Below are 22,440 nucleotides of genomic sequence, written 5' to 3' on the forward strand. Positions count from 1 at the left end.
TACGGTTGATAAATATGGTTTTTCTACAAAAATCAAAGCATAAATTATAATTCTTATAAGGCTCTTAAATATAAAATAACTTTTTACCTTGAAAATATAATAAAATTTGTAGTTCTTCATCCGCGTTAGCTAAAACTGTTCGTTTTTTTCTTTGTAGATTTTTGTGGTTTCTCATACTCCTTTCAGTCACAGTATAAAGAACAAGACAGTAGGTTCACTCTCTTGCGGCCGTTTGAAGTAGGGACACAGCATAAAGAAACCAGCAGTCTCACTCCGCTCGAAAATGTAAGCGAACTAATAGCATCCTTAGCCATGCCGCAGCCATGTTCTCCGGATGCCGAGCTCACTGTTTATTGAACTGTGTTCATAGGTGTATCGCCTAGTTCAGCTCCGTACTTAGTGACTATTTTAATAGCATTTTTACAAAGCGTAGCGTTTTTTATAAAAACTTTTGTATTAAAAAAAGGGGTATGTCAAAAATTATTAATGAAGCAAAATAATTGACTTTGCCAAAGTTTTTAATAGCTGCAAATTTGGCTGTATGGCTTAAATAACATAATTAAGCATCAATTAAAGTTGCAGCAATGTAATTTTTTTTTTTTTAATTTTTAAGGACATTATTTATATTTCTGCCATTTTAACAGTGTTGCTATATTTAAAAGAGTTGCAAAATTGTATACTTTTACTTTAGTTGGTACTTAATAATATAACAAAAATTCGCAGATGTTAGAATTGTTTTGAATTGTTGCCAACTATTTATCTTTATTTATTGGCCTAAGAGTTTCTATTTGTTTTGAAATATTACTTTATTTGTATAATTAGTTATCCTTAAACTGCTATGTAGTCAGATGTTAATCTAAAAGCGTTACTATACAGGGTGTTAATTAAGTATGTACCATAAATTATTTAACAGGCGATTGTTTGAGTAATTTTAAGACAAAAAGTTCATATGAACATAGGTCCGCAAGTTCTCTGGCGGTGTTATTTATAACATTAAGGAGCTAATTTACCCCTAATATGATTAAATTTATTAGGTTCAGTGTAATCTCGAACGGGACCTGAAGAAATATTTGTGGCAAAAAAATTGGGGCACCTGAATTTTGTGCCATTTTTAATATGTTATTTGATTTACTCAAATACAAATACAACTTTTTCGTATCTCGCTTATTTTTCGAGAAAAAAAAAGTCCACTTAATTGCATATCCCTGGATCACACAAGGAATTTGGGGAAAAGTTTCATTTGGAATTTATTATTAACTAAGCAAGATACGAAAAAAATTTAAGAGACAGAAAAGTTTTGTTTGTATAATCCACAGAACATAATAAAAATTGCGCAAAAGTCAGTGGCTTAGAACATTGAAAGGCCTTTCAATGTTCTAAGGTCAGTGGCATATATTTTAGTTGTTGTTAAATTTTAACACCCTGTATATTGAGAACGAAGAATTTCTGGACATATGTTTATATGAACTTTTTGTTTTAAAATTACTCAAAGAATGGTCTCTTAAATTTATGGTACATACCTAATTAACTTTCTGCATGTTTTCTTCTATATCGTCGTTGTTAGATGTAGAAATGCGATGTTTATTTTTGTTTAAATATTTTGTTAATGTATGAACTTTATTTATATTAAAAAATCAATATTTGTACTATGTAGGTATTTTTATTTTACAAGATAATAACATCTAAAAAAATGTTTAAGTCCGGCTCTAGCCAAGGCGAAAGCCGCGTGGACCGTAGCGAGTGTCAGCGGCATCCCTACTATAAGCAAAAATGCCTCGCCTGCGTTAGTACACATGCACCGAACTCGCTTATTCAAGCCAATGTATTTTTATTGAAGTGCGACTGCTGGTTTCTTTATGCTGTGGTAGGGACTTCTAAACAGTGCCGACTTTTTTTACGCGGTCGTAAATCATTATTTAGTCTCGACGGCAATCCTTTACGATACGGGGGGTGTTTGAAACATTTTTAATAAGGAATATTTTCGTACATCGCGGCGGGCAGCGTGTAATATATGGAATTTTTTGAATTTAAAGGCACTTTGTATTATTGTTAAAATGAAATTGAAAGAATATTATTAAGTATCTCTTTTGAAGAAATAACTGTAAGAAAAACACTTGGTAGATAGCTTTAAAATTAAGTTTATTAGAATGTACACAATTAAATCTTAGCTTTACGTTCCTTTCATGCTCTTTTCTTAACTGACCAAGAAACTACCTACCTAATATTACATACACTTAATTAATAATAACTTCGTTAATATACCCATTTTTCAATATTTAATAAAATTTACATAATAATGTGATAACAACACTCAGCATATGGAACTCGGTAACAGTGAAATATAAAAAGGCAGTTAAATAAAAAAAACTTATTAAATGCCTAATTATTTGCTTTTTAAATAGGGGATGAAAGAACAAACCACTAAAATTCAAATAAAAGGAAAATAGGTGTTTTACAACCTAGAATTCATATAAATATGCAAAATAAATATAGTTTTACATTGGGGATTATAGTACACATCAATATTTTGAAACTTAAACCCTTAAAAACCACCCTTAATGACGAAAAAAATGCAGTTTTAAGTATGGTTAGACGGTATAAGTGGCTAAAATTTATATCAATCAAATGATTGCAATGCAACTAATAATAATAATAATTTTCACTATTAAAAACCACCACTAATAACAGAATATTACCAAAAATTTTGCATTTTATTAGATTAAAATCACGATTTAAAAAAAATATGTACTCTAAATCGCTGACACTTTTGAATTTTTTTGTAGGATCTCAATTTTCCGAGATATTTAAGAAATACTGAAGAAAAGCGCGTATTTTTTTCTGTGAACTAATCCATTTTTATTTTTAAAAAAATGTATATCCCCTTTTACTCCTGCAGCCATCTACGCAACATATCGCCGGCATTTTTAAAGTACAAAATTTACGCACAACGCTATTATAGTTCTAATATTGAAGACGCCCCTGTATAACGCAGTCGCCACCGGGCAGCAAAAAAGAGTAGCATCAGAAAGCGAGTGAGAAAGGCAACATTTTGGGCGGCGCTTAGAGTGATCCTTCTATTCTAGTTTATGTTCGGTGTTTCAGTGTAATAAAAAGTGGACCTAGCAGGAACTCTCATTTCGGGATGAATACGGTGATATTCAGCTTGCGCTCGAGCAACATTATTGTTGTTTTTGTAAAACAACCTCATAATTTTAAACTTTTCTTCTTCGGTATAACCCCTTTTTTGAAAAGAAATAGCAGAAACATTGACAGTGACAGCCCAACAAATAACATTATTTATTTTATTGTTACCGATAAACACCATAGCAACGGGGATTCGGGTAAACAGTTGTTTTATTTTTTTATTTTTTAAAGATAAATATTGGGAAAACGGCTAAACCAAATATTAACATATTATATATTTTTGAAATCAGAAAAAAAAATGTCTTTTATGTAATGTAAAAATATACAAGGGGGTTCCATTTAAAAAAAATGAACTGTGTATTTTTTAATAACTTTGCGATACCCCTGTATTATATTTTATAACATTTCCTGGCGATTTAAGGTAAACCCTACAACTTTTATATAAAACTTTTTTTTCCACCTCGTATAATAACCGAGCTAGGCTTTGTCTAAATATAAAAGACAACCCGGTATGTTCTTGAAAAAAAAAACATTAACTTAGGATCAGAGTTATGAGATGTTGTTAAAGAGGTTGACCCCAGACGTTCGGATCTTAACATTATAAATATGAAACACATTTGTAGGTTTGCTCTTTACTACTGGGTAATAAAATAACAAAAATAATTAAACAAATAACTCATTTTTAGTGGTCTGATATTTTCCACAATTAAATCTTCAATACACCGCAATTTTAACAGACTTTACAAGGTGCTAAATAAAAAAAAAAACTGGGGAAAGATCTAAAGGGAAAAGATTTAGGAGAGTGAAAAAATAAAAATAAAAAAAATAGTAGTGTGGCATTTTAATTTCAATCATCAGTAAGTAGTAGTCGAAACAATTTAATGATAATAACATACGTCTACTAAAAAATCTACAGTATCAAAAACATTATATCGGTTCATAGCCTAAATAGGACGTTTGGCATTCGAATATACCATCAATCAATATGATATAGGTGTCCTAAATATTAACCTAATAACTAGCCTATAAAGAAACAATTACAATCTATTAATAAATTACTAATTCTCTTAAAAACTTACTATGTTATATTATATTTTACAATCTACTCCCTAGTGTATAATCTATACGCTAAATAAATCTTTGGATAACAACAAAACAGATAAATATAATTTATATATTTTTAATTGTGGGTAGCGCGCCTTAACAAATAATGGAATTTGCGCGTTGCGCGTATGATCTGGCAACAACTAATGTACTTTTTACACAGTTGCCAAAGCACACTCACATTTTCAACCCCCTTTTTTATGTATGACAAGAAAATATTAAAATTCGTGTCCCTCTCAACAAATACTAATACAAGGAAATACTTGTTTCTCTACTACATAACAAGTAGAAAATAATCGTGTTTTTTTTTGGCATTTTATCGTGTGCTCAACAAAAAAAAATCTGTATCTATGTGTGTGTGTGTGTGTGCATTTTAGGCTCTTTTGAAACTGTGTGTGTAATTTTGATTTCGCGTAAATGGGCGGCGGATAAACGACATATTTGATCCGACCGGACCGACGGTCTATAAAAAATCTACAAAAATTTAACAATTATATCAATATATAAACGTCACAGCCTAAAATCGAAACGAAAAAAAAAAACAGACGCCGTTCGTTAAAAAGGACAAATGAATGACCTCGTGGGGGGGAAAAAGCGGGAAGAAAAAGGGGGAGAGCGGGGCGAAATTGACACTTCTCGTCGTTTAAATCGTGTGTGTTTTTTATTTTATGACACAGGTGTCGAAAAATTGACAGTTTAACCAATTGACAGGAAACGTTTTTGAGGCAGCGAGGGTGGGGACGGTTGACAATTTTCACTTGTTTTTTTTTATTGCAAAATGTAACCGGTTTAGATATATTTTTTCATTAATTCTCGGTATAATTGAGAAAAATTCCCTGTAGAAAATACTGAATTTATACAGAGCAATTTGTTCCGAACAACTTATAAGCCTTCTTGTCCATTTTTTCAAGAGTACCGTTATGATTAAGTTAAGTTTTGACCAATTTATTGTCATCCTCAGAACACGGAAGCTTTTTAAATACTCAAAGTATAGGGTCAAGTGGTACAAAAATGAGACACTCAAAATACCATTGCAACAAGTAGGTATTTTCTGTTATAAACTAATAGCAGCAGTTGTGGACCTCATGACTACAATTTATTATTTTTCAGTAACCCTATGGTCAGAATTAAAATTAAAAAATCCATCGCTTTATTTGAGGATTATTTTATCATGTCAGTTCGTAACCCGTGAACCTCAGTGTTGCCAGGTGTAGTAGTAGCCCAAAGTAGCGGATTTAAATTTGAAATGGCGTTTTAAATAATGGGACATGCGCCGAGCGCCTAAAGGTGACTCTTTCAATTCGACCTGGCACTTCTTGAACCTAGCAAAGTATTTTGTTTTGGATTATTTTTTAATTCAATATTATTTAAACACGGTTTTTTATATATGATCAATAAATGATAAGATTTTTTAAAATACCAGTTTTACAACAAAACTTTGGGTAAAAATGAGATGTGGTAAAAAGAGATCCATGTGTTCAAAACTCCCATTACTTTAGACGGGCATAAGTAGAGGAATCCGTACGTTCTTATGATTATATAAAAGCAATTTTAGAAGTTGATTTATGTGATATCGGTGTACTAATACTTAATATTTGGTTCTTCCTGCGGGTTCCCTTACAGTTGCGTGTATCTCTATTTTAGTCAAATATTGTTAACTATTCTTTTGAATTAAATATTTTTCACAGAAAAAGTAACTATAATATAATAAAACACTAGACGAAACTAGCCGAACTCGCCCAAACCGAGGTGCCGATTCCTTGATTTATGGCCTCCTCATTACTTTACTAATAGCTTTACGCTAACTCACTCTGGTGGGGCATTTTAATGTCAAAAAGGCGCCTAAGAGTTAATAATACCTGGCAACACTGGGCGCTTCAGTTGGAAGTCATCAGTCAGTCAGTCAGGAAACACGTGCGTTTTGTGGAGTTTGAAGTAAAAATGAGACACTGCCAGGTGTAAATATGGAACATACATCTTCGTTATTTTTTAGCTGTCAAGTAAAAAATCCAGTATGCCAAAGAAGTATATACCAACGTCATAGAGGATGGAGATCAGATGTCAGATAAAGCAGCAATTTGAGGAAAATTCAAGGTTTTTCTGTAAGAGTTGCTTCCAATGTTTTCCATATCGACAAATCGAAACTTAGTCGCTACACGAATAAGAAAAATTTAGCAAAAAGGGCGAAAAGCAGCAATATCTGTAGAGGCTCAACAATATTTATCTTCAGTTTGTAAAAATTGCCCAGTGGGAGGGTTTGCATTAATTAAGCAAGAAGTTCAAAACGCCGTGCAAATATGCGTGCAAGAGAATAACCTTACAACGTCCTTAAATGAACGTCCCTGCGACAACTCGATTCTGGAGCAGAAATCCTCTTAGCCAAAAAAAAATGGAACAACTAGAAAAGCCTCGATTTTTTTTCCACTAGTGATCCATTCATTAAGACCTAAATATTACATCAAAACAAGTCTGGAATCTCGACGAAACTTCTTTTTTGATGGATCTAACCAGAATTAAAGGCGCCGTAGCCGCCAAAGGACAAAAAGTGCATCGGAGTATTGAACGATTGGGAAAGGAAAATGTGACTGTAATGGCATGCATCAGCTAGCGGATGTTCTTTATCTCCACTAATAATATATTAAGGGTAAAATCTGTGGAGCTCTTGGAAAGGTAATAATGATCTAGAACGTTGGAGGAGAACAGCTATTTTCAATGACTGGTTTGATAAGTTTTAAGTATTTAGATCAACCAACCATAGAATTAGCCATTAGAGAATATAACATTACTAAAGCTGCGCGCAACTGATTTACTACAATCGCGGGTGCCTTGTCCATTAGAGCTAAGATTGAACGAAAAATTGCTCAATTGGCAGTGTCAAAACCAGAGAAAGTTGACTAAAAGTGAATTTGCAGATTTACTTTACTGTTATAGTTGGAAAGATGGATTTCAAGAAAGAACGTTATTTCTTCTTTTGAATCAACAAAAATATTTCTAATATGAAGGGAGAAATATCCTATAGAGCGGTTAGATCCTATGAATCTAATTAGATATAAAATCTTCAGGCAAATAAAGACTTTCTTGATCAGTTGGAAATTCATGAAACCCAAAAAAATATTGTTAATGAACCAGTAGGCTTTGAATCTAGAAATGGTTACAGCACAAGTTTGGTGTCACAAAAATTCTTCTTTCAAATCCATTTTTTTCAAAAGGAAAATTAACAAGGCACGGAAACATCGTAAAATACTCAGTAGCAGTCAAATACATAAACCAAAAGGCAGAAAGAAAAAGCAAAAAAAATTATAACACAACCTTCAAATAGTTCAGAATCTGATCAAGAGGAAGAGGTTTAGTACAAGGACGAAAGCCATATCGAAAATATGAGACTAGCTGATTTGGTTAGAAATTAATTAGGATGTATGAAACCTTGTTGGATCTAAATCAGCGACGGAATAAATAATAACTACTTGGCGATTTCGTTCTGGTTGAATCTGAAACTGAAAATAAGAACGTGCATTACATGGCCTTTGTAAAAGGGTTACTACCCAATAATGAATTTTGTATTTCCTAGTTACGACGTAAAGGAAATAAATTCGTCTATCCAGTAGTCCCCGAAATCAAGAATGTTCAAAAGATATTGTTGCTTTAAAACTACCACCCCCAGATCCGCTTGCAGGAACTTCTTAGAATGAGAAATAGTTATTCCTTTCCAATAATTTCGACAAATATTTAGTTCATTAAATTTTCATTAGTAATAAACCTGTTCCTATATGTTATTAAATTATTCACTTTTTTTACTTATTTTTTATGTAAGAATATTATTTAGTTCAGCAATTATTTGCTCTAAATGTTTTTGTACGTATTATAAATAAATAGGTCTGAATTATTTTATTGTATAAATTTAAAAAAATCGTGTCTTATTTCTGGTTTAGAGGATGAGTCCGACTGTTTATATGTATGTACATTTTACCACTGTCTCATATTTCACCTGGCCTGTCTCATATTTGAATTTTTCTAAGAATAAATATGGAGCAGAGCATTTATTTTTTCCTCATAATATAGCTGACTTTTCTACGTTTTTATTGTTGTCCTAGTTTTCTAATCATCACTTACATCCTATTTTTTTTTGTGTGTAAGACCCGAAAATTTTGAAAGATTTAAAAAGTCTCTCATTTTTAGACCACTTGGCGCTAGTGTTTTATTGTACTTTTCCTTTTTTAATCAATGCTTTTATTGGTGTATCTTAAAAACCAGGCGAATCCTGATGTTTTGATATTATGTAAATTGTTTTTTATTTAATTACAGGGGAAACTGTTGTACCTAGACCATAATACACCTAAAACCACTTCGCGTAGTTGATTAATGCTGCTTACTAGCGGGCCGATGACGAACCCAATCCACAATCTCAAATTAAGAGCTGCTCAGTTCAGTAATAGCGGTGCAAATTGACTGTTAGAATTTTAGTGAAAGAAAGTAATCTTTGTGTTGTAAAAGTAAAGTTTTTGTGAAACTGTTGAACGAGAATACTGTCTTAAGGCGAAAGCTAGGAATATTTCAGATTAAACTGCTGGATAGTTGACTTTTTTGTGAATAAAATGCTTGCTGTTGTTTGTAAATTTGGATAGACAATTTAAATAAGATGGGACTATTGTGGCCAACCATCATCATATACTTTAAGCCTACACAAAAGCGGCAAGTATTCAATATAAGCAGGTCAACGCTTACTAGGCAGCTACCGAAATCTAAAAATACATAAAACGCTGAATACCACTATTTCGTCAATTATACTAAGAAGAGGAATGAAGACTCGTTACTTATATTCAAACTATAGCCAAATGTAGAATAGTTTAACAAAGAAGGGTTTCAGAACGTTAACTTTTAAAATTGAAAAAGCTAGTAATAAAAAACATATCAGATACTTGGAAAAATGATGAAATGAGTAATAAAAAAAACTTTTTTGTAAGAATATTAAAGAGGAACATAGAAAATACGGTCCAATTTTCTCTGACTGAGCACAATTAAAGGACAATCTAGAATAGTTGCTTCGAAAGATGTAAGTAAAGCAGATAGGCAGTGCTACTTCAGCTGAAAGAAGAGCACACATTGTTATAGTTACAGTAAATGGAATCGGTAATTCGTTGCCTCTTATGTTGGTCTTTTCATGACTGCATTTTAAAGAAAGGATGCTTTTTGGAAGACCAGTAGGATGTATTGGCACAGCAAACCCATCAGGTTGGTCAAACGAAAAAGCGATTATGAAATTTTTGGATCTATTTCATGAACTCTATACAAAGCTTTAAGGATGATCGCGTCCTGTTAATTCAAGACAAGCATGAAACCCACCTTGGTCCAGCAATTCTTGACAAGGCAGCTGATGCAGGTATTCCAAATGTTACATTTTCCCCACATGCTGCAGACTTTTGACCTCTCTGTCTACGGACCTTTGAAATCTTATTACAACCAAACCGTTGATACCTGGGTTTACAAAGGAAAAACCTTTGATATATACAGCGTTACAGGAGCCTTGAGAACAGCTTATCCTCGTGCCTTTACTCTGGATAATAGCTTGTCCGGTTTTTGAAAATCAGGAACATTCTTGTTCAATGAAGACATCTTTACTGACAATGATTTCCTTTTTGTTACTACGTGATCGATAGGCCTGAAGGAACTTGTACCACTAACAAAGTTGGATCCAGGCCTCCTGCTACTCCTGATTTGCCTTAGGATAAGGCTCAAGGTTGCAAGAAGAATAAGAGGAAACTGGGGTGACAGCCAGGAAGAACCATGATTGCTACTGATACGCCAGAAAAAAAAACAAAATCACGGAACAAAAACTGAAAAAGGTCAAAAAAGTATCTAAAAATTGAGAACAAACTACAAAATAGAAAAAAAAGATTTACCGAAAAAGAGAGTCAAAAAAAGCTAAATTGAGTAAAAAAGTATCAGGTTCTTCGTCTGACTCTAAGGTAATGTCTCTTGAATCAACTGATAATGAAGATAGAGGTGATGAAGTTTAGTCACAAAAGTGGTGTAAGTTCAATTCTTGTGGCAGATGAGTGCACTGCACAGAGGTTGAAGGAGAATAGTGGAAGAACTACTTGTGTGATTCTTGCAAAATCAGATTAAGCATATGATTTTTTGTATTATTACTATCCAAAAAAAAAATATTGTACGCGTTTTGTGACATTAATATTCCTTTGTATGTTATTACAACTAAAAATTTAAACAATCTATTATTGTTTTATGCTTGGCCCTAAGTACAAGAGACATCTACTAAGGCACATGAGCATAGTGTACCATGGATCATTATGGAATAGTTTTGTATTGTATTTTTAAAATTTTTGATTAAGTGGATATACTAAATTCTCAAATGCCATTTTGTACTAAAAAAAGCAAAATTGTCGTTAAAAAAAATTAAAAGTCCAAGATACAATAGTTTCCCGTATTTTAACGCATTTACAGTTAATTAAAAAAAATTATTTTCATTGCCCTAACGATGATAATAAAAAGGTCAAAATCACTGTTTTCTTTTTTACTTTTTATTGTCCACTTGAGATGGCACTAGTTTCCTTATTAGAGCTCATATAAACGAATGTAAAGGACTTTTTGAGGATTGAAATGGTGTTTGAAACGTTGTATTAGGCTTAAAATCTACTTATTTTTTAACTGATTCTTCATTCCCGGTTCAAATTAGTCCTAAGTTAATGAGTTTTTAAAACATCCTGCATGTGATTTTATTGCTCAGGCATTGTTTCATTTTTAGATAAAAATGCGTGGAATTATCTTTGAAATTAATATTCTCATCAAGAAGCGAACTTTATTAGTTTTCCTTGCCTTGGTTTCTTTATTAGAACTGTTATAAAGAGGTATTCCTAAGGATGAATTTGACGCACAAAAAGTTATGTAAGACTTTAAGTCTGCTTATTTAAAATCCTTTTCCCTTAATTCTTGGTTCAAATTTTCCCTAATTTAATAAATTTAAAACAAGTTTTGCATCTCATTTCATTCCTCAATAAGTCATTTTAAGAAAAGTATATTTTTCCTTCAAAAACTAACTACTTACTATATACTTCATATATCTATGTACAAATTATAATTTAGGAAATGTCGAAGTTGTCAAAAAGAACCGCGTCCCCACCCACCGTTTAATAAGAATATGGAGATGCGCGACTAATGAATACTATCTACGCGAGATGGCAACCATTTTGAGCAAGAATCTCACTTTTTTGTCAAGATGTTTGATTTATTTTGATCGTATGTGTAACCTTTTTTTTTACTAAATATTTGTGCTTTAGAACTCCGATTTTAGAAAACAGTGTATGTTATCACAGAATCTGTATTCTGAAATTTCAAAGAGTGAAGAAGGCTACACACCGCCTCAGAAATAATATATATTTTTAACGAACCTTAGCCGAAAATTCTAATACCTTATACATTAAATAACAAGTAAGAGAGAATCCTTTATATATATTAATAATGATGTATATATATTTCTTATCTCGATATAACCTAAAATATATTAAATATTTTCTTATATATCTGCGTTATTTCGTTCTGTATCAATATATCTACAAAAGTTAAAGTTAACCTATGAGTAATATCCTAAAATCTACCGACTGACTTAGCTTTTACGTGTTTATTTTCTTTTCTTTTTTTTTTAATAATAGAGTTTACAAGTAATGGCATCTCACTTCTTTCTGTAAAGAAAACCGGCGGGTTGTTTTTATTGTCGTTTTCGAAAAACCAACACCCTAATAAATAAACAGAATATCAATAACTGGGAGGGGGGTGCGTGCAAGGGATTGTTGATTTTTAAAACGAATCACTCTTAAGCTTTCGCGATAAAGTTAAATATTGTCACGAGAATATTTCCAATTGTTCTTGTTGAACCGAGAAAAAGCGATGGGATGGACTTGTAGGGGATATCTTGACAAATTCTGAGGGCTCAATCAGTGTAGGTCACTTTTTTGTATAAATGAAGTTTGGTACTACAGATTTATCTTAAAAGTTCAAATTTAGCAGCACGAGTCCCAGTAAAGCCAGCAAATAGGCGCACTTACTAGTGTAAATCATTTTAGGACATGAAATCGTGGTTGCGGTTTTATTAAGTATCTTAAAATCATAGAGGGTAGAAGAATCGCTTTTGCATCGGAACGCAAGCAGTCGATGCTTCCGAATGCATTTAATGTAACACTTTTCGTGTATTATTTGTAGTTCGACGATGATCGATGAACATCTAGATCATACTAGATTCTCAGTTTAAAGTCGTCCAAAATGTCAATCGTCAAAAATGCCCAGATACGCCTTTTTATCAATTAAATAAAAACAAGTTACAAGGATTAAGTTTTTGTTGTGAAATTAAGCCGCCTGGGTACCAATTTTAAAAGAAAACTGTAATAACTCAAAATTACTGACTAAGTATTGTACTTGAAAAAAAAACTATCTTGGCTTTGTTTCATAGAATATCAATACGTTTTTTTAAAATAAAATTGTTAACATTCTTGGATTTTTCTTTTCAGGCTATATTGTCAGCGATTTTAGTTGTTGTGATTACTTTTTTTTCGTTTATAGTGTTAAGAAATATATGAAAAAATGCCAAGATAAGTCAGTTTGTATATTTTGTTAATATTTGATTGACTTTGTTAATAATTGAATTTAATATTTGACCTCTTCTTCGGTGGGACAACTGTATCACAATCGTTCCAAGACAGTATATTACAGTGTGTTACAGATAACGCCTAACTACAACCGATATGGTAGGTATTGCAAACAACTTATCTGACCGTAAAGATCCATTTGCAGATAGTGGATCTGACTATTAACTAGAGAGGCCACTAGAATCCAATTACGAAAAAAAAACAAAAAAAGCCATGTACGGTCAAAGGAAATTATTTCCAGATTCCTCGAGTAATACAAAAGTAGAGTCCGAAAATATGAGTTAAGTTAACGTCAAACTGATAGCAACAAAGGTTGTATTTGGGTGAAAGCAATTGAAGCTTTTATACCACGCCCAACTAGCATTTTTGGCAACAGCTACGTAATCGCGACTATAAAGAATACTTTAAAGTTGTGGTTACTAGTCGCGGGAACCGTTTAGCCACCGTTCTGTTACCACTTTTTTACCAAAATTGGGAATGATTTTGCTGTAGCAAATACGTAATTCTATCGTCCCGGGAACTTCTTTTTAACGTCCCATAGTGGTTTTCGGGATGTCATAAAGTAGTAATTGTGCAGTGCTAGTTATTAAGAAGTTACTGAGCCAATATTAGGCAAACATTTTGATTCTCTTTCTTTGTCAACACAAATAATTTTATACGTCCGTCTTTATTCTAAGTGATGGAGTTGTATCGGGGTTAACCTACTTCATATTGTATTTAATATAGCTGATATTATCGCTTACCGGAGTGGAAAAATGTAAACGAAGCAAATTTTCTGTTAAACATAGGCAATATAGAACGAAAATAAAGAACGCCTCATTAAAATAATGACTTTTAACAAAAAAAATATACCAAATCTAAATATTTAAATTTACTTTTTTAAAGAAGGTAGATAATTTTTTTCACTCCTCTTTACTCCTATGAATATAAGAGGTCTATAATTTAATAAAAATTGCATAAAATGTAAAAGTATTCCGATTTTAGCAAATTCATAAAATCGTGCAATACCTTTTCACAAAATGGAGTGAAATAATTTAAAAAAATATGGCGAATTGTTGTTACCAAGAAGTTTCTTTTGTTACTTCAAAGTAAAAATGACTTAGGAATAAGTAAATTATTTTAAAAAAATGCTACTATAAAGTATATTTTACTGCATAGTAGAAATAATTACTTAAAGGTAATTTGCTTTAATAGCCAAGGTGGTAAATATTACTTTAAAGAAGAAATAAAGGTAACTATTTCGGTCTTGTTACTGATAATATTACTTCAAAGTGTATTACTGCGTGGTAATATTTTGATGTTCCTATGTAGTCGCAAGAACTTGAAATTTAACTTTGTAATCGCACTTACTTAAAAGTTCCCATTTAATCGTCCCACCGACCAATATTTTCTAATTTATAGTAACGACGTTGTAAAGGTAATTAGGTCAGGTCGCTAAGCGGTATCAGCTACCATCAGAGTTACCGCAAAGTAATAATTACTATATAGTCAAGTATTAAGTTATTACGTATTTCTTACTACTATTTTTTACTTGGCAGTTATTTAAACTTATAAGATATTTTTTTGGTACCAGTTACCGATTTATTACTTGAATAAAGTAATATAGTCAAACAATGTTGTAGCCGTAACTAAAATTGCTAGTTGGGCGTATGGCATATACCTGAATACAGACCCTGCGTAATACTTTTTGACTTGAATCGATGTTTTTCTGTAGTGGATGTTTTTATAAATTATTTTCAAAAAGAATTTTTTATCTAAACTAAGAAAAAGCAAGAAAAAAGGAATTCCCACGAAGTAGTGATATTAATTGGAATCTTATTTATTATAACGTACAATAAGCTTCCTTTAATTGCCAACTTCCGGCCATTAAAAAAAAAGTCTTAGCAATGAAACAATCAAAACTTGCAATGGCCAGGAATCGTTTGAAATTATATTTTACTAACTTAAAAAAATGAAGTAGTGTAGCAGGATTCATTATATTGAAGACAACATCTATCTAGTTCAACATCTGAAGGCTAGATTTTAAAAATTTAGATCAAAAAGCACCAATCGCAAACATCGCAAAATTCAAGTAGGCAGATCCAGTCTCAGACAATATATTCCTCTGAAATGGATAAAGCGAGAAATAAAAATTTGGGAAAGGTGTTATGTGTAAGCTATATGTATGACTTTCAATAGCACGCAAGCACAGTAAAAAGAAAAAGAAGTTATTTTGTTTTGATAGGTTTTTTATCTAGATTAATTTAATGAATACAATTTCCTTCTCAAGGGACCTGTTTTACTACTCGCAAAATCATGACAAAATTTGCAAAAAAAAAACGACAACGTGGAGATCTGGAATGTGCTTCTAATCAGGAAGGCACGTTAATTTGTTCTTGGATGGATGCAATAAGGGAGATAATAGGTGTTGCGATACAAGTATATTAATGGCTGAACAACAGTGATACCTACTGTGTTGTGAAGGGTAAACAAGGGCGATTCAAAGACATTTTGTTTTGGTTTGTCCATGTGTCAACAACATTGTTCTTTTTAGTGTCTCATCAAAAGTCATTTTTTCGACGATTGTATTTCATCGGCGTTCTGGGACAAGTCATTTTTATCACTTTTTAGCTAATATGACAAGTTCGTTTAAATAAATCATTATCCTACTCTCTCCTATACATAAGAAAATCATTTAGTCCGAAAACCCTTGTTTGATGCGAAGCAGAAATAATTAGATGGACTTAATAAATGACTAAATGATAACTCAATTTGCATTTGTTGGGTTAAGTTTTATTGTTTTGTGTTGCTTGAGTGAAAAAAAGATAAAAGCGTATTTTGGAAAACGAGAGTAAATGTTTTTCATTTTAAGGATAGATTGAGGTTTTAGGCATACTGTGCAAAAAAATAGGATCTACATTTTTTATTTTTATAGTTTACTTGCAAATTTTAAAATGTGAAACTGCCCATGAAACTGAAGTAATGGTGAATCAGATAAATGTATCCGTTAGTTTAGCAAATTCAGTAAGGATGTTTTAGAAAAACTATGATCAAGCCTTTTCGTAAATAGGTAAAATTTAAAGGCTTAATTTATTTTTAGGAAATGGAAAACTTCAATTTTTACAGGCAAAAATAATGAAGTAGATGTTAGCTTACCTCAGGCCTATAAAAGTTCATAATATACTTTTTTTTAAAATTTTTAGGTAGGATCGATTGAGAATGATCCCTATAAAACAAGGGACACGGAGAACGATTGTGATAATTCTGAAGAAACCTACGCTCCAAGCAATGGGTTGTTTAGAAAAAATTAAACTTAAAAAAAAAGGAATACAGGAAAAAAAACAGAAATCTTGGGCTGCATTAATCTGGTCACTCTATGATAGAGTGCGACAGCTTGCATATTAAAAATCACAAGACGCATTTGAAACCGTACACCATTAATGACTTTTAAAACTGCCAGGTCTAAAACAGGAAAAAACGATCCATACTTTGTTAGAGTTAAAATATTTCGACTTTTATAATTTTGAAGGTCTGTCTCAGTATATCTTGAAAAAAAGGGAATAGTTGAGGAGAAAAAAAAATTAAATACAGGTATAGCCAATCTGCTGACTACCTCTGTATCAATATAGACGGATGGGGAAGAAAATTATCTTCACCATATTTTACATTGATATAACGAAAATTAAAAGTTATGTATTAATGCTTTTTGTTCTCATCAATAATTTTTGGCGTTATAACAAGTACAAGTTATGTACTTATACATCTGTATATTTAACATATTCTTAATTCGTAACATTTCTTTTACTTGTGTAATAATTATTAGATAGAAAAAAAGAGATTGAGAAATACTAATTAACAAAAATAGGTACCCTCTTTTATCTGACGTTTGTTAAAAAATTAGGCCCCAGTCCTAACTTACCATTTAAGTGGAGTCAGTCTGTGAAATGAAATTTTGCTGTAACATTTATAGTTTAAACGCGTTTATGCCAAAACGAACTTTTTGAATTTATTGTTTGAACCATTTTCTCATTCTTTAAGTGACTTACACTGATCGCCTTCTGAAGCCTCCATTTATAGTCCAACGCCCCAAAAAAACAAAAGCCCAACAACAAAACATTTATAATAATTTCACCACCCTGAAGCTCTCATACGGCATTCGTCTCACCCAATCGACATTCACCCACACATCAGCAGAAAATAAATGGACAAGAGGTGCAACTTTTGGGGTCGCTTATTAAGTATATTTACCGCTATTTTATAAATTACATACGCATGTTTTGGGGGGACACCATCAAAGCCCAAAGACTACCGCATATATTAGATGTTCATATATCTCTAGTTATTATATCAATCCCCTTTGGGCCTCTCGGGCTCTAAATGTACCACAATAACAACAACAACAAAGTGCCTACTGGACCAAAAACCAAACCGATTACTTAGTTAATGTGATGATATAAATATATTAATACTTTACTATTATTATTATTATACAAAAATATTTTGTTTCAATACTAAAATTGCCACCAGACGCAAACATCACAGTATAACCACTATATATATATATATAATATATTATAATTATCATCATAATAATAATAATGAGCCTTTATAATATTATAAACTATTACGAGAGGAGATCAAACTCTTTTCAAAGGCAGTCTTAGTTTTAGAGGAGGCCTTTTGAGCTACTAAGTAAACAGTTTGAATTTAGGCCCAGTAATTAAAGAGAGAACACAAACGGCACTACTACTATTGCTACCTGGGCTCCTCCACACACACATTATTTCTTCCTTTTAAAGCTTCAACGCTTCCACCTGAGCAGAAAGGGATTCAGGATCTTGGTTGGGGAGCGGGGCGTCTCCGGCGCCGATTTCGTTGGCGCTACTGCCTGCGGGGCCCATGCGTCGCACCTGAAGGCCCTGGTTTTTACGCGGGCGCCTTAACGGAGGGCCAAACGCAGACGGCGGTGGTGCCTAAAGATTAGGGAGAAAAAAAGACGTGTCAATACAAAATACAAGCGTCAAGTGTATCCTTAACTATCGTCTAAACGCTGTACAGGGTGTAGACAGATTTTGACACTTGTAAGTTATCTCGGTTGTTATAGAAGATAGACCCATGCCGTTGTCAAAAATTTAACGGATCAAAAGTTTTTAATCTACAGAGTGATTTTAAAAACTTTGAGTTTTGGGAACGCTCTTGTATCTCCGTTAATATTTAACATACCTATTAAAAAAACAAAACATGATTTTGATAGAAATTTTTCCATAGAACACGGTTATGTTATCTATTTTGTTGTAATGATTTAGGATTTCGAGATAAAAAATAAATATTTTGTAAAGTTACGTCCATATTCTGGGGTTTTGTTAATAAGGTGAAGGTTAAAAAAGTTGTTATTTCTTTAGAAAATTCCTAATTGTGATTATTTACCCTCTATTTTTGATTATATCAAAAAGAGAGGGGGGGGGGGTTGGAGTAAATTGATTAGGTCTTAATAAGCACGCTCATTTATTATTATGAAAGAACTAAGGTACTTACATTAGTTAAAACGAAAATTGTCAAATATACTATGGCTAAAACATGACAAACATACATTTCTTAAAAAATTATAAAATTATAAATTACAAATACACTTTTAAAAGGTTTCTTTAAAAACATACAACGTACAACTCAGTTAAAACGTAATGAAAGCAATCATGATAATTGTCATATCCCTTTAAAAGGAACAAATGGAGGTACCTATGTAAAACTTATAAGACTATATAAAAATCATACAAAGAAAACTTATCTCTACAAAAATTAACAGTTAAACACCAGGTAGCGGTACTCGAGTGTAATCTAAATTGCAGACTGTTGTTACAATAAATAAAAAACAGGTGGCTCATGCAGTTGGAAAAAAAGACGCAATTTTTAAGTTTGACGAATTTAGGGCGAGAGGGAGGGGGGGAGGGGTTAAAAGAAATTTTAATCAGATTATTTTCAGGGAAAACAATCTGGATGTTGAGTGATTTTTCTTTTGCCCTGTTAAAAAATATTTGCATTTCTAAAAGCTCTAGGTTATTTAGGTTGCCGTGGTTTTTTACTCTGTGTAAAATTACATGATTTTGTTGTATGTTTGAATGGTTTCCATAATGTGTTTTGCAACAACAACTCAGGATTATTTTGCCTAATGCACCTATCATGTTCACTAAACCTGATCTTAAAGCTACACTTGGTTCGACCCACATAAAAACAATCACACTCACAATAAAGTTTATAAATGCCTTTACAGCTTAAAATATCTGTCCGATCCTTATTATTAACTAAAAGCTCACCTAAGGTACGTTTAGTTCTAAAAGCAATATCAACATTAACAGAGGCAAAAACCCTCTGTATTTTAAATAAAACAGCCCCGTTATATGTAAGTGAAAAATATTTTGCTTTGGGTTGATTGTCTGAAACCCTTTGACTATTAGGAATATAGGCGTTTCTGGATGCATTACGCAATAGAATTTTATTTTTAATTTTATTCACCAATTGAGGGCTGAACTTATGTGCAACGGCTATTTGTTTAATAATAGACAACTCCCTCTCTCTACATTCAGCTGAAATCAGAATCTCTAAAGCTCTATTCATATATAGCTATTTAAGGCGGCTACCTTATGTGAAAAGGGGTAGAATGACTCACTATGGATAATTGTACCAGTGTGGCTAGGTTCCCTATACATTTCAAAACTTTTTTCTTTTTGCTTTTTTCGGCTAAGCTCCTATACTTATTATCACTTCTTGGAAATAGAATGTATCGTGAGTTAAGAAGATTTTATTACCTTTGCAAAAGTTTTAATTTGACTGTAAATTCAGTCCTGTCTACGGCATTATGGATAGTCATGTTTATAATAATTTGAGGGAAAACTTTTCTAATTTTTCTTCATATGGACAAAACGAACAAAAAATAAGTCGCAGGGAGGGTTAAAATTCTAAAATTTTTCGAAGATTTTTCTGCAGTCTTTTCGAGATAATAAAGCATTGTCAATAGTACTGCCTTTCATATTTATGTTTTTAATACATAAGTCTAAAAAGGTTATTGTTTTATTAGTTTCTGTTTCTAGTGTAATTTTATTTTAGGATGGATATTATTAATAAAAGACACGAGATCATTTAAAGATTGATTGTTACCATTCCACAGTAAAATACAATCATCTATTATATTATATTAACGTATCTATTATAATACAATATATTTGAATCATAAGGGTTATTATTTAGAATGTTATTAGATTCAAAGTAGTCCATAAAAGTGTCAGTTAATAGAGGAGAGAGCCCATTGCAAGGCCATCTTCCTGAATGTATGTTTCATGGTTGAAATTAAAGAAATTTTGTTTAAGGCATACTTCTAACAGATCTAACGTGTGGTCTAGTGAGCCTAGAACTAACCAATTTATTTTTAATAATATTAACCGATGCTATAAGCTTTGTAATCGCGAAACCGGTCGTCACAAAATAAAAATTAGGAATTTTCTGGAGAAATAAGACCTATTTTACCTTCACCTTATTATAAGAAATAAACTTATGTTTTTTATAAATGGAACACCCTGTATATTTTTAAATAAAAAATACGCTTTATTTTTTCTTGTTCAAAAATATATAAGACTAAGCACCTATTTTTAATAATGACCAAATAAGAAACAATTTTTCTAAAATAATTAACTCTTATTTAAATTTTAATAGTAGGCTATGGCCATGCATTTACTGGGTGTCCCACAATGAACGTCATAGGCTATAACTTTTTTATTTTAAAATATAATTTTTTTTTTAAGAAAATGTATTTTTGTAATATTTATAGGACCACTACTCAAAATTAATTAAAAAAACTACCCCCGACAAATTTATCCCCCAAAAACCACCCCAACTTTTTTTTTTCAAATGGCACCACCATTATTTCTTCTTATATTTGGGATGCTTGTAAAATTACTAATTCACTTTCATAAAAAAATCATGTGTTAACCTAATAAACTATAACCTAAGCAAATCTTCAAGTGGTTAGTATTTTATTCAAGTAATTCAAACAAATTAAAAAGAACAAGAGTATTTGCCAATAACGCGCCAAACACTATTGACACTAGTTAAAAATTAACAGCGGCATAGTGTATTTTTGAATTTATAAACAAATAATTTTACTTGGTTTTCAGTATAAATTATTCACGTATAAGGTATTTTTAAATGCGATAAAAAAAATTGTGACCAAATACACGCATTTTTTAAATTCGCAATATCCATTTTGGTATTCCGTTATTTTTATTATTCATTTTTGTTGCCTTTTTGTATAGGTCATATATATCGGAGATTTTGCGCGTTACTCGAGCGCATCAGAAAATCATACAGGTAGAAAGAAACCTTATACCCTATAATGTACCCCTACCACATATGGATCCTTATTATAGAAGCGTGCGTTGACAGCAGTCCGTCAGATTAGTAAAAAAAAAATATCATCAGAAAAACTCGAGCGCGACAGATTAAGACAAGGTTAGTTAAGTATATGAAGAAGAGTGTATATTTAAATACTCTGACGATTTGAGCCTGGCGTAAGGGAATGAGCGATTCACAAAGTTGTAAAAAAAACCTAATCTTGAAATACTCGACAGTGATTAATTTTTTTTTTATTTTGAAGGATTTTCATGGGGCGATGTAGCTAAATCCATAACCATAGCGTGGAACGTACCATCGTGCCGAAAAAAAACTGGGACATTAAAATTTAGGTAGGGAATTGTCTCCTAGTCTATTATAGTAAATCGCATTCCTTGGGTATGGTATGCATATTTATGCATTATGAATTTTTGGAGTCTTAATCATTACATATTTAAATAATAATATTGATACAAAACTTTTTATTTTTCGATATTTATTTGTATTTGGAACACATTTTATAAATAAAGCAAAATAAACTAATATCTTTTTTGATAATACGGAATAAAAAATTATTAATACTTAGTAAGCGCACCGTCGTTATCAATTACAGCTTGCAAACGTCGTGGCATACTTAAAATTAAGTTTCTGGTATATTCTTCGGTTATTTGGTCCCAGGCGTCATCTAACTTTAGGCGTAATTCATTCTGATTTCTAGACCTAAAGTTATCTTTATACATATATTTTGCCATTTTACCCCAAACGTTTTCAATTGGGTTGATATCGAGGGCCACGGTAAAACTTGAATTCGTCTTTCGTCTAGATAGTTTTGGAATATACGGGCTGTATCTATAGGAGCATTATCATGTTGGAAGATAAAATCTTGCCCACACCAACCGATGGCATCATAACATTGTTCAGGATGTTGCAATATATTAAGGCATTAAGCCTTCCCTGCACTATTTGACAAATGCGTGGTCCTCTAAAACTAATCCAGTCCCAAACGTTTATCCTAAAACGTCCACTTTGATTAGTCTTATGTGTATATCTTTCATCATATCTGGTAGTAGAAGGCCTGTAACCGCGATTTTTGCCATTATTGTACGATTGATACTGTTTCCCATATGTTGTTTTGGTGTGCATATTGATCGGCAAATTCTAATCTTCTCTGTTTGTTTGC

General features: G+C 32.0%; 2 protein-coding genes across 6 annotated transcripts in view; one reads left to right on the forward strand and one right to left on the reverse strand.

Annotated features, from left to right (window-relative positions):
- Positions 1 to 22,440, forward strand: part of LOC126747097 (uncharacterized) — a 326,191-nt gene that overhangs the window by 244,486 nt on the left and 59,265 nt on the right. The window lies entirely within an intron of this gene.
- LOC126747041 (protein boule-like) overlaps positions 5,030 to 22,440 on the reverse strand; it is a 69,406-nt gene continuing 51,995 nt past the window's right edge. For all 5 annotated transcript variants that reach the window (XM_050455531.1, XM_050455540.1, XM_050455548.1 and 2 more), the window contains one exon: positions 5,030 to 17,854. In XM_050455531.1, the coding sequence (XP_050311488.1) occupies positions 17,675 to 17,854 (180 nt within the window). In that variant the 3' untranslated portion in view covers positions 5,030 to 17,674. The remainder of the gene's footprint in view (positions 17,855 to 22,440) is intronic.

The sequence above is a fragment of the Anthonomus grandis genome, chromosome 2 (assembly GCF_022605725.1).
Source record: "Anthonomus grandis grandis chromosome 2, icAntGran1.3, whole genome shotgun sequence".
Lineage (NCBI taxonomy): Eukaryota > Metazoa > Arthropoda > Insecta > Coleoptera > Curculionidae > Anthonomus > Anthonomus grandis.